The sequence below is a fragment of the Phocoena phocoena genome, chromosome X, assembly GCF_963924675.1.
Source record: "Phocoena phocoena chromosome X, mPhoPho1.1, whole genome shotgun sequence".
NCBI lineage: Eukaryota > Metazoa > Chordata > Mammalia > Artiodactyla > Phocoenidae > Phocoena > Phocoena phocoena.
This window is the reverse complement of record NC_089240.1, coordinates 128,067,795-128,079,955: the sequence shown is the minus strand read 5'-3', so window position 1 is coordinate 128,079,955 and position 12,161 is coordinate 128,067,795. Positions and strand designations below refer to the sequence as shown.

Genomic DNA, 12,161 nt, shown 5'->3' with positions numbered 1-12,161 from the left:
ACCCGCCTTTGGCGGACAGCTGCGCTACCCACCCTGGGGCGGGCGGGCCGGCCTGGGCTGGGCTGGCTGGCGGGCTGGCGGGCTGGCGGGCTGGCGGGCGGGCGGGCGGGCGGGCGGGCCGGCCGGGGCGGGGCGGGATCTCCGCTCCCGCCGTGAGCACCCGGGGAGCCGGCCGCCTCGCGTCCGGGCCCTTCTCCTTCCCGTGGGGGATCGGGGCCCCTGGGGCGGGACCTCATGGAAGCAGTTGGCCCGGGGACCTGCGGTGGAGGGGATGCGGCACTGGGCGCGGAGGGGCGGCCAGCACCCGAGGCGAGGGTGCACTTCCGAGTGACGAGGTTCATCATGGAGGCAGGTAACCACGGCCGGGAAGAGGGCGGGCCCCGCGCGGACGGGACGTGGGAGCCAGAGCCGCATTGCTGCACTTTCACCCAGCTGGCCCCAACCCGCCGCGGGAGCACCGAGCAGGCAGGCAGGGGCTGGCGTAGCGGGGATCCGCTTCCCGAAAGATGGGACCCGCCAAATTCGGTGCTGGCGTGGCTGAGCGGAGGGAAGAGATCGGGCCTGCACTGCCCTAGCGGAGGCTGGGAGGCTCGGCTTAGGGGTACCGGCCTCTGCCTTTCCGCCACGCCCTGCATACTAGGCTTTGAGCTGCGAGGCATACGCGGTCATGGCCATTTCATGGGCGGGCGCGTAGGTCCAAAGAGAGGATGTGGAAACTAGAAGGCCCCAGCTAGAAGGTGGCGGAATCGGGGCGCCCGCATCTCGATTGAGCGTGCCGCGCCTTCTGACACACCTGCCTCGCAGCACACGGGGAGGCTGGCACCTGGTCACACGGAGCCTTTTGGAGCATATGCCCTTGGTGAGGCTCCTGACAAACCTTGTTGACGAGGTCCCATCACATCTAGGACCCAGGGGCTTCCCTGGTGGCGCAGTGGTTGAGAATCCGCCTGCCAATGCAGGAGACACGGGTTCGATCTCTGGTCCGGGAGGATCCCACATGCTGCGGAGCAGCACAGCCCATGTGCCTAGAGCCCGTGCTGAGCTGGGCCTGCAGTGCTGTAACTAGTGAAGCCGGCGCGCCTAGAGCCCGTGCTCGGCAACAAGAGGAGCCACCGCAGTGAGAAGCCCGCGCACCGCAATGAACAGTAGCCCCCGCTCGCCACAACTAGAGGAAGCCCACGTGCAGCCACGAAGAACCCAACGCAGTAAATAAATAAATAAATATACAGGGAACTCTGGCAAATTTAAGTTTAAAAAACAAACAACCCCCCCCCCAAAAAAAACCCAAAACAAAACAACTAGGAGCCGGGGCGCAGCTCACGTTTTGAACCCGGCCAGGGCATCCACACCGTGGTGTTGGGTGCTCTAGCTCCGAAGGCGAGGCGATGTAGCTAATTGGATTCCGGTAGAAACACTGTTTCCATCAAAAGTGGTTTGCTCTGTTGTTGTTGATCTTTGTTAATTTGTATGCATTCTGCCGAAGAGGGCGATCTTTGTTACTTTGTATACATTCTGCCAAAGAGGGCGATCTTTGTTACTTTGTATACATTCTGGTGAAGAGGGCGATCTTTGTTACTTTGTATACATTCTGGCGAAGAGGGCGATCTTTGTTACTTTGTATACATTCTGGCGAAGAGGGCGTTGGGTGAGTCCGCTTTCAAGTCAAGGTGGGCAGAGCCTGGGGAAAATAGTGCAGGACCACTAATCCCAGTGATTTATACATTTAATTTCCAGGAAGTTTTGCAAAGTGTATAAGGAAGGATGGCAGTGCCTCCTCATATACTCCATACATCTGCTTGGAGGATCCATGTGAACCAGGGAAGCATGCTACCCTTTGAGGGTTTGCTATATAAAAGGCAAGACTTGGAGGGTCATGTGCAGTAATACCACCTAATCTGACATCTCTGAGAATGAGGGGTCCTATGTAGGAACTGTCTATGAAACTGAAGTTTAAACCTGGAAATGCTAAAACCTAAATGCTAAAAGCTAATGCTGAAATGTTTCGCATATGCCCTTGCCCTCTGTGTGAGGTTGAATACCGGTCCTCCAAAGATTTCCCCATCCTAATTCCCAGAACCTGTGACTGTTACCTCATGTGGCAAAAGAGATTTTGCAGATGGGATTAAGCATCTTGATGTCGGGGAGCTATCCTAGGTTATCTGGTGGGCCCAATATAATCACACCCGTCCTTAGAGAGAGAGGCAGGAGGAGTAGATAGGCTACGTGATGATGGAAGCAGAGTTAGAAGATGCCGCACCGCTGGCTTTGAGGATGGAGGAAAGGGCCGTGAGCCAAAGATTGCAGGCGCTTCAGAAGTTGGAAAGGGCAAGGGAGTGGATTCTCCTCTGGAACCTCCAGGAGGAACCAGCCCTGCCGACACCTTGAACTTAGCCCCCTAAGACTCATTTTGGACTTCTGACCACCGGCATTGTAAGAGAAAAAAGTATGTGTTGTTTTAAGCCACTTAGTTTGTGGTGCCTTGTTACAGCAGCTCTGGGGGACTAATACACCTTTTTAGGTAGAGGATGTTGACCCAATGTGGTGATTTCCCTAGGAGCTGTCGGGGGGATTTAGGGCTCTAACCCCTAAATCAAACCATCATGCTCTGGTGTTTGAGTTCTGTTCCCTTCTCCCTCGAGCCTGGCTGTGGCCTTTCTCCTGCTCTGCGGGCAGTTGCCTTTGGCAGTCACCCTGCTTTGCTTTTCTTGCCTTTGCTAACCTGTGGATTAGTAAACCAGTGCTGAGTATAATCTTAAACTATGACCTCAGGACTCGCGGCACCTGTTTGATACTCAGAGACCTTTTTTCCTCCTGTCACATTGGCAGGATTTTGGTTAGGTGAGCTGCAGAGGTGGGGGCAACCTCTGGTTAAATGCCTGCTAAGGTGGAAACAGACACACAACTTGTTCCTTTTCAAGATGTGCAGAAAGGGATATGCCAGGTGCAGTAGTTTGAAGCCTTGCTTCTACTGGCGTGGCCTTGAGGCTTGGGAGAAGCGTGGAGCCCACAGAGCTACTGAAGGGAATGCTGCACCCCAGCGTGACCCCCAGGGGCTTGTTAGCACGTTAGAGTCTGAGAAGCTCGCGTCTAAATCCCTCAGGTCGAGGACCCGGTGGAAGGCATGGCAGCCCCTGCCAGCTGGGCCCTGAGCTCTCGGTCTTGTCAGAACAGGGATGTGCACCCTTAGGGCCCAACCTGGCGGCTCCCCTCACACTTTGCAGGGGGCGAGCCCTGGATGAAGCACTCCCCTGCCTGCTTTCTCTCGGTAGGTGTCAAGCTAGGGATGCGGTCCATCCCCATCGCCACCGCCTGTGCCATATACCATAAGTTCTTCTGCGAGATCGACCTGGACGCCTATGACCCCTACTTGGTGGCCATGTCTTCCCTTTACTTGGCCGGCAAAGTGGAGGAACAGCGCCTGCGCACTCGTGACATCATCAACGTTTCCAACAGGTAGCCGCTTCTGGTGTCCCCGTGAATGGGAGGCCAGGGAAGGATCTCACTAGGCCCTGCCCCCCAGGCGGCAGCAGTCCAACTAAGGAGGAGGCACCTGGGTGGCCGTGAACTGGGGCCGGGAGCAGTAACAGCAAAGGCAGGGGTGAGCCAGGAGCCTAGGGGCACCTGTATGAGAGAAGCTGGGGCCAGATTTTGGGGAACCTCAGAGGCCAGATGGGGTGCAGAGCGGGGTGGGAAGGAGGGTGTCCCTAGCGTCGCACACGGGCACAGCTGGAGCAGAGTGTGTACGGACAGCTGATTCAGTTTGTGGTCCAGCAGAAACTGACACACCATTGTAAAGCAACCGTAGTCCAATAAGGATGTTAAACAATAAATGAAAGATCAAATTCTATTCTAAAAAAAAAAAAAGATTCTCGTGGGATCTTGGACAGGATGGATGGAGCCAGTTGGGTTCTGGGGCCGCTGTCCTGTTTAGATGGTGTGGAAACATGGTCAGAGTTGCTCAGGAGTGTCTCTCGCAGAGTCCTGGGCCCGAGCAGCCGTGTTCCTGTTGGGGAAGGACACGGGGCTCCAGCCGGCTGGGCGGGCTGTGCCGAGGTCCTGGGGCCTGGGAGGAAGCAATTTATGGAAAGGCGTCATAGCCTTTCCAGGAACTCTAATCGTTAGGGGAGAAAACTATTTTGTGCTGCTTCTCTTTTAAGAAACAGTTAACAGAAAAGCACTCCCCACCGCGTAAACATGACAGGTTCATGGTGTACCTCGAAAGAGTAGGAGAAAAACAGGGGAGGGAACCGCGGAAGGGCAGCCGGAGTCCACCTGTCATTGCCAGGGCCCTGGCGGGGAGGGTGGGCGGGCACCAGGGGAAACCGTGGGGCGCTCTAATAGGACGTTGGCGCCCGGTGTGGTTCTGTGGGGAGATCGGAAGAAGAGGGAGGGGCCGGGAAGGGTGAGTCAGCGGCAGAGAACTGGGGTCACTTGAGTGTGTATCCCATTCCCGCACAGCTTGGTGATCTTGCATAGGTGGGAGTGTTGTGGACGAATAAGGTGTAAATAAGGACACAAAGATCTGGAATGAAACAAAATGGAAAGCTAAAATACATTTACGTTTCTGAGGGCATCATTCTTGTGTTCAAATGCCTTCCTTGGGCCCAGAGTGAGAGCCCGGGGCATCGCCGCCCCGGGTGCAAAGACTGTTCCTCAGGAGACACTGCAGAGAGCCCATCTTTACACTCGACGTCCTGCTGAGGAGGTGGGACAGCCATGGGGCTAACGCTAGAAGTGGCTTCTTTCCTCTCTGGTTACCGTTTGTATGGCATACGTACACCCGTAGGTGGAGAGTGGTTGATGGTGACCTGTGCCGATCAAGAGCACAGGGGCCCTGGCGTTGCCTCTGGGTATCCCACGACTGGGCGCTCCTGGGGCCACCCACTTCTGCCGTCAGCTGTGTTGTTTCTCTGCACAGGTACTTCCACCCGGACAGCGAGCCCTTGGAACTGGACTCACGCTTTTGGGAGCTCCGGGACAGCATCGTGCAGTGTGAGCTGCTCGTACTGAGGGTTCTGCGTTTCCAGGTCTCCTTCCAGCACCCTCACAAGGTATGTGCTGGGGGGGTCGCCGACAGTTCCCAGAGGCACGAAGATACTTGCAGCCCCCTGAGCCTGGAGCCACGCGGGGCCCTGGGGAGAAGCAGTGACCGGCTCGGGCAGCCTTGCCCGTCGCCACTCTCGGGGTCCGTCAGGCAGCTCTAATTTCAGCTGCTGCCTTTCCGCCCGCTCGGCTGTGGCTGCGAGCCAGGATCCGCGTGCCCTCTGAAGCCCGTGCCCGTCCCCAGACCCGTATGAATTATTTGTTCACTGAGCCACGGGGAGGCAGGGCCCGTTTCCTGACCTGCCGAGTCCCTGTGCCAGGAGTTGCTGCCCCGCCTCAGAGCTCAGTGCCAGCTCAGCTGTGCGTACGAACCCACGAGAAAAGCCTGGTCACTCACCATTCACAGCTAGGAGTGCGTTCGTCCCAACAGAAGAATTGCTTCAGAAAGCAGCAGAAGGGGCACGTGAACCCTTAGAGCACTCGGAAGGACCCTGTGGACAGCTGGAAAGGTGGCCTGCAGAGAGGCGGGTGGGGGGGCTTGGGACGTGTGCCTTCCCGACCGCCTCCCTAGTCCCAGAGCCGCTGGTGGAGATTCCAAGCCGTAGTGTTTTCTGTCGGCGTGCGGTGCAGGGCTGCTCTCCTCAGTGGCACTCCCCGTGGGCTCAGGAGAGAGTGGTGTTCGGGCAGAGGGGGAGCTGACAGACGGCCGAGCTGGAGGGCATTCAGAGGCCCTGGCGCCCCGAGAGCCAGTGTCCGGTGTCTGGCTGGCCCCTAGCCTCAGGCTGGACTGTGGGTGCCTTGCCCTGTCGTGCACATCGGGGCGCCGTTTCTGGAGTTTTAATGTTTGAGCTGGGCCACGGGCATGAGGAGAATGATCGCTGACGGTGGCCGGCACAGGGCCACGTTGACGGAGAGGGACAGTGGCGGGGTGGCCATGGAGAGCGGCCGAGTGGGTTTTGGGAGCCGGGCCTGGAGGCTGAGAGCAGGCGGGCCTGAGGGGACCGCGGCGGGGCTGGAGGTGAACCTGGCAGGAGGGTGGGGCAAGGCCTGTGGAAGGCACTGGGGCTTTTTTCCAGTGACACCGGGAGGCGACATATCCGATCTGTGGCGTACACACATCGTGACACTTAGGGGAGAGTGGCTGGTGGGCAGACAGGCCGCAGGCTCACAGTAAAGGAGGCAGGTGACGGGGGGCCAGCTGACTGGCGTGTCTTTGCAGTACCTGCTCCACTACCTGTTGTCCGTCAAGAACTGGCTGAACCGTTACAGCTGGCAGCGGAGCCCCGTCTCCATCACCGCCTGGGCCCTGCTGCGCGACAGCTACCACGGGGGGCTGTGCCTCCGGTTCCAGGCTCAGCACATAGCCGTGGCGGTGCTCCACCTGGCCCTGCAGGCCTATGGGGTCGAGGTGCCCGCTGAGGCCGAGGCCGAGAAGCCATGGTGGCAGGTGAGGTGACTGCGTTGGCAGTCCCCCTTGGCGTGTGTCCCCCTCTTCTCTGCCTGAGGTCCCTGTACCTGGTGTCACATTTCTTTGTAGTAATTATCCACAAAGAAAGATACGGGCTACTTGGGAACCTTGAAGCTTGAGGCTACTCTGTCCTAATAGTCTAAGGCAGGCTCTCGCCCTCGACACCGCGGACGTTCAGGGTCGGATGTAGGAGCAGGACAGCGCCAGACGTTGCCAAGTGCCTCGGGATAGGGATCGCCCCTGGCTGAGAACTACTGAGGCCAACCAAGCACTTTTTTTGAACTGAGTGGGAGCTTGTCGTAGATCCGAGGTTAATAAGTCTGGCTTCACGTCAGAAGACGTACAGGGGGTGCTCTAAAAAGACAGCGGTTGGTAGGTAGGTAGATAGATGATGTGTGGATGGATAGGTGATGGTGGATGGTGGGATGGAGAGATGATGGAAAAGGAGGTAGTTGGATGATAGATGGGTGGGTGGATGCATAGATAGATAAGACAGATGACACCCCGCCTCCCCGAGACGTACTGAATGCTGAGAGCGGTTTGTCGAGAGCTGGGTGAAGTGTGTCTGTCAGAAAGGCTGCAGTTCTAGCGGGTTTCCCTGGGTAGTCCCACCGTTCCTTAAAATGGGATTTTGACATCATTCTCCGTTTTTCCTTTCCTGTACTTGAAGTTTGCCGGCCCTCTCTTCATGATACCTTTGTCCCTCCTTGTCCTACAATGAGATTCCATGTAAGCAGACTTTGAGGTGACGGAAGGCTCCTCCTTTTTGGGCACCACCCCTCCCACGCGAACCCACAGTGGCTGCCCTCCCCCTTCCTGAGGCTCCCTCCCCCGGCCTGCTCGCCCTTCCTGGGAGCTCACAGCTTCTTTCTGTGATTCACTGTCCTGTATTGCCTGTCTGCCCCCCAGCCCCCCACCGCACCCCAAGGCCAGGGACCTTGTCTGCTTCATCGGTGTCTGGGCAGGTGGGGGGCAAAGGGCGGCTGCGTGGACAAAAGCATTGCTCCGTGCCGGGCTTCTTGGGGACTTCCAGATCACGTGAGCCCAAGGTCCCCACTCTGTTGAATCAGGTGGCGGCGCAAGGGGCTGCTGCTTCCTGGCCCGTCCTGGGCTGCTTTCCTCTGCGTGTCCTCCCTGCTCTCCTTTCTCTTCGCTTGTTCCTGACGGTGACCGGGGCTGGAGCTGCCGCAGCAACCTCTGCCTCCCGCTCTGGGCCGCCACCCCTCACCCCTCGTGAGAGGAGAGCACGGAGAGCGGCTCCGCCACGGGCCTCTTTTCTGGGCGACACACACGTGCCCAGCAATCGTTCTCCTGGACGAGGCCGCCCCTCTGGACGCTACGCCCGCGCTTCGCTCGCTCTTGTCTTTCCGGGTGGCTCCGAGTTCCGTGCACGGGAGCGGCTGGGCATCCTTTGGGCACGTGAGGGCCGCTTCTTGGTGCTGAGTGGCTGCTGACGAGCCGCCTGCCCAGCCCCGAGGTGCTGCCTCTAAATCGTGAGACATTCTTACTGCTCATCGAGCGTGGCAGCGGTGGCAGCGGGGCGGCCGTTTGTGCCCAGGTGCTTCGGGCCTCTGGGTGGATGAGGCTCTGGCTCTAAAGCAGTAGCGAGTTGTAGCGGGTGTCGGAATCCCCATCTTTTGGAGGCCGAGTCCTGTTCCGTGGTGTGGCTGGACCGCGTCATGTTGGTTCGTTCCTCCATGAGGGACACTTGGATTGTTTCCAGCTTTTGGCCCTGGGCTACTTTTTTTAAAAAAATATTTATCTATTTATGTGGCTGCGCCGGGTCTTAGTTGCGGCAGGCGGGCTCCTTAGTTGCAGCTCGCATGTGGGATCTAGTTCCCTGACCAGGGATCGAACCCGGGCCCCCTGCATTGGGAGCGCACAGTCTTAACCACTGTGCCACCGGGGAAGTCCCAGCCCCGGACTACATTTTAGCGGTCATTTCTTGGCTTGGGGTCTCCAAGAGCATACAGCTAGTGGACCCTGACAAGCAAGCCTGTATTTCTTTTCTTTTTTTTTTTTTTAACATCTTTATTGGAGTATAATTGCTTTCCAATGGTGTGTTAGTTTCTGCTTTATAACAAAGTGAATCAGTTATACATATACATATGTCCCCATATCTCTTCCCTCTTGCGTCCCCCTCCCTCCCACCCTCCCTATCCCACCCCTCTAGGTGGTCACAAAGCACTGAGCTGATCTCCCTGTGCTATGCAAGCCTGTATTTCTGAAGTATTTATTTTCCAACCGGAGTCCAGGGGGTGACGGCTGATCTTCCTGAGCCAGTGGTCGAGGGAGGGGCTGTTTCCAGGTCACTATCTCCCACCTGAAGTGACAGCCTGTGGAGAGTTCACGCTTCCTTTGGTGGCCATGCAGGAGGGTGGACTCAGGTCCAGCTTTTGCCCCAGCTCAGCCCTGGGCCTTGACCTTCATGGTACCTTGATTCCCCAGGCAGCACCCCCCGGCCCGGGGGCCACGGCATCCGACCAAGTGCTCCTTGTTTTGCTTTTTACTTGCCGTGTCATCAGGGGTCTCAGGCTTGCTGTGCTGCCGAGAGGACTCACAGAGTTCAGAAAAGCCGTTATGCTCGTGGTTATGGGAGTTCGGCTTAGTTACCGGGGAAGGGTACAGGTTGAAATCAGCAAAGATAAAAAGGAACGGAGGACAGGTCCAGGAGAGACCAGATATGAGCTCCCAGGTCCCTTGGCCCTGGGCAAACCGAGACCCTCTCATCAGGCAGGGGCCTAGAGTTCCCCTCCCAGGAGCCAGGCCAGGACTGGACCTTCCTTGGGAACGTGCAGAGTTAAGCCCTCTTCATTTGGGCCCCTGGGGACTCACGTTGCAATTTTATAAGCTCCGTGGCACAGTCAAGCGGCGGTCTGGGGACTTCCCCGGCGGCCCAGTGGTTAGGACTCAGTGCTCTCACTGCCGGGGCCCGGGTTCAATCCCTGGTCGGGGAACTAAGATCCAGCAAGCTGTGCAGCGTGGCCAAAAAAAAAAAAAAAAAAAAGACACGTTCTGGTCCAGGCTAGAGAGCAGGTCCACGTGTTCCCTAGGGGTTGGCCTAGGGTAGAGTGGGGTCCAGGAGACCTAGCCTATTTCTGGAAATGAACTCCCACCCCTGCTCCCATACCCAGAGACTGTGGACCAGGGGGAGGCAGGAGCCTGTCACCAGCTTCCCATGTAACCCAGGACAAGTCCCCTCTCCTGTATGAGTTGGATGATCACCACAGCCTCTTCCATCTGGAATGTTCTCTGCTTTGTGATCAGCCTCGGCAGGCTGGACCTGAACCGGCTGTGCAGAGAGCCACCCTCGTTTCCAATAGCCGAGTCCCCACGCCATCCCCCACCCCTGTGCACTGTGGTTCTGTGCTTTGGCGGGTGCCTTGTTTAACGGAGAGGGAGTCTAACCGGAACCTGTTTTCCTTCTCCTTTCTAGGTGTTTAGTGAAGACCTTACCAAGCCAATCATTGATAACATTGTGTCTGATCTCATTCAGATTTATACCATGGACACAGAGATCCCCTAAGGCCCTGGTCCAGGCCTGCCCAAAGAGAAGTCCGTGACGCTCGGCAGCCTGGGGATGGCACCGCCACAGGGCCGTGAACGCCGGCCCCCAGAGGACCAGCTGGAAGGGCTGGTGAAGGCGATGACTGTCCCCGGCAGCCGTGGTCTGGACAGTGACAGGAGCCACGCCTTCAGCGGGCGGGCTTGGAGTTCACCGCGAGGGGCTGCCGAGGCCAGGCGCCGCGTCTGCTTTTGTCCTTTGAGAGGACCTGACTGCCGTGGAGGGTGACGTCGTCGGAAGGAAAATCAAAGAAAGGATGGGACTGAGCCCCTGGGGATTTTTTAAAAGCCTGATTTATAGAATGAATTAATGTGTAACATAGATGGAACTTTATTTTGTGTAATAAAAGATACAAATGAACTGGGACACCCGGTGTTTGCTCTCTAGCCCGTGCTGCCCTGGGGGGCTTGTGGGTGCCGTCCAGACTCGATTTCCCCTCAAAGGCTCTCCAGGTGGAAGTGCCTGGGGTAGGCCCTCCACCGCTTCCGGAAGGTAGGATGGCACAGCGTGTGCCCGTGTCACAATGACGTCCCCTAGAAGGGCCCACGTGTCCTCCCTCCTCTGCTGGGACCCTTGCAGGGCTTGGCAATCATTCTGCTTGGCGAGTGAAGTTACATCTTGGAAAGAGGGATTAGGGAGTATCATCTGAGTTCAAGAAGACCAAAATGTATCTAGAAAGTTACAACTTTTTATTAAGGCCAAGAGAGTGAGTCAAGATGCCGAGTCTGGGGAATCTCAGAGCCGTGCCCCGCCCCCCGACTCCCACTCAAATGGCACTGCTTCGGGAAGGACTGCTCTTGGGTGTGCCCTGGGGGAAAGAGGCCAGCCTGGGCGGTTGGTAGGACGCACGCTGGTAGGACCATCCTTCAACACATGATGGCGTGGGGGCTGGGGGACCGTCCCAGGCACTTCACCACATTTGCGAGGTTGTCACCAGGGGAGCGCAGGCTCTGGCCACTGGCCACCATGCCCTCTGGCACCCACAGGTATGGGGGCTGGTTGGCACGCCCAGGGTCCACTGGGTGAGGGGCACAGGGAGGGGCCGCTTATGGGTGACAAGTCAGGCAGTAGGGCTTGCTGGAGTTTGCAAAGTGATTGTGTTATTTGTCTTTAGGGTGAAGGATATGAGTAAGTGTCCCCTCTTCCGCTGTGTCCTTTCCAGCTCAACTGGGTACTCTTTGATGACAGAGTCTGTGCCAGAGCACAGGGCCGGGGCTCTGAGCGCGGACAGTGGAGGGTGAGGGGCCTGGCTGGCAGGCCTCTGAGGGCGGCTTCGGCTCTCTTGCCAGTCCTTTCTGCTTCGTGCTTTTTAAAAAGCACCTTGCCTCCATCACCCCTTTCCTCCCCGCAGGCTGGACCCAGCTGCCCCCCACCCCGGCCTTGCCTGCCCCATGTGGCCTAGCACTGCCCTTGGTGTCCCCACCCCAGCCGAGAGCCACCGTGCTTAACAGGGAGAGCTCTGGGCTGCGGGGCTGACAGCAGCCTCTCTGGAGTTTCTGTGGCCCTGAGTTTCCTCTCACCATTACCAGGTATCAGTCTCTCGATGGGACTCAGTTTCCCACTATGTAAATCAAGCAGGTTGGACCAAACAACTTCAGACTGTGACTGCTCACTGCTATTTGAAATCCCTCCACCCATGTGTGTGCCTGTCACACTGCCCTGGGGACTCGCTGGCTTTGTGTGCTGGCCTCTGGGCCTGTCAGCTCAGTGCTTGTCACTCAGGGGTCATCTGTGTGTCTTCCTGATGCCGCTAAGGCTGTGAGCCCCACCTTCAGTGTGTGTTGTCATTGGAACAGAGATAAGGATAGGTATCGGGACGTATGTGACACTTTTAAGGAATACGTGACACGGCCAGCTGTGCTTTGTGCTTTGTAAGGACAGTTCAGCCACAGACTATGAATTAAAACCTGGTGCAGGGTGGTTTCCTTTTGTTTGCTTTGGCTTCCTATTACTGAGGCTTTTATAAAAGATAGTATGGATTAAAGATATACAACCTTCCATCTCCTTTATTTTAGGTTCAAAAAGGAGAGATTGAGATAAGATTTACTAGAACCTGAAGCTTCCAGGAGCTTTTCATTCCAGAGC

General features: G+C 57.2%; 1 protein-coding gene across 1 annotated transcript; it reads left to right on the top strand.

The window, feature by feature from the left end:
* The first annotated feature begins 234 nt into the window (after window positions 1-234).
* On the top strand, window positions 235-10,037 carry CCNQ (cyclin Q). Its single transcript, XM_065901213.1, has 5 exons — window positions 235-352; window positions 3,270-3,453; window positions 4,919-5,051; window positions 6,263-6,490; window positions 9,948-10,037. Exons 1-5 carry the CDS (start codon window positions 235-237, stop codon window positions 10,035-10,037), a joined length of 753 nt encoding a protein of 250 aa, XP_065757285.1.
* Window positions 10,038-12,161: the final 2,124 nt, after the last annotated feature.

Coding starts and splice junctions, on each gene's coding strand:
- CCNQ (XM_065901213.1), top strand. CDS start 235: ATGGAAGCAGTTGGCCCGGGGACCTGCGGTGGAGGGGATGCGGCACTG. Junction 353..3,269: donor GAGGTTCATCATGGAGGCAG/GTAACCACGGCC, acceptor TTCTCTCGGTAG/GTGTCAAGCTAGGGATGCGG. Junction 3,454..4,918: donor ATCATCAACGTTTCCAACAG/GTAGCCGCTTCT, acceptor TTCTCTGCACAG/GTACTTCCACCCGGACAGCG.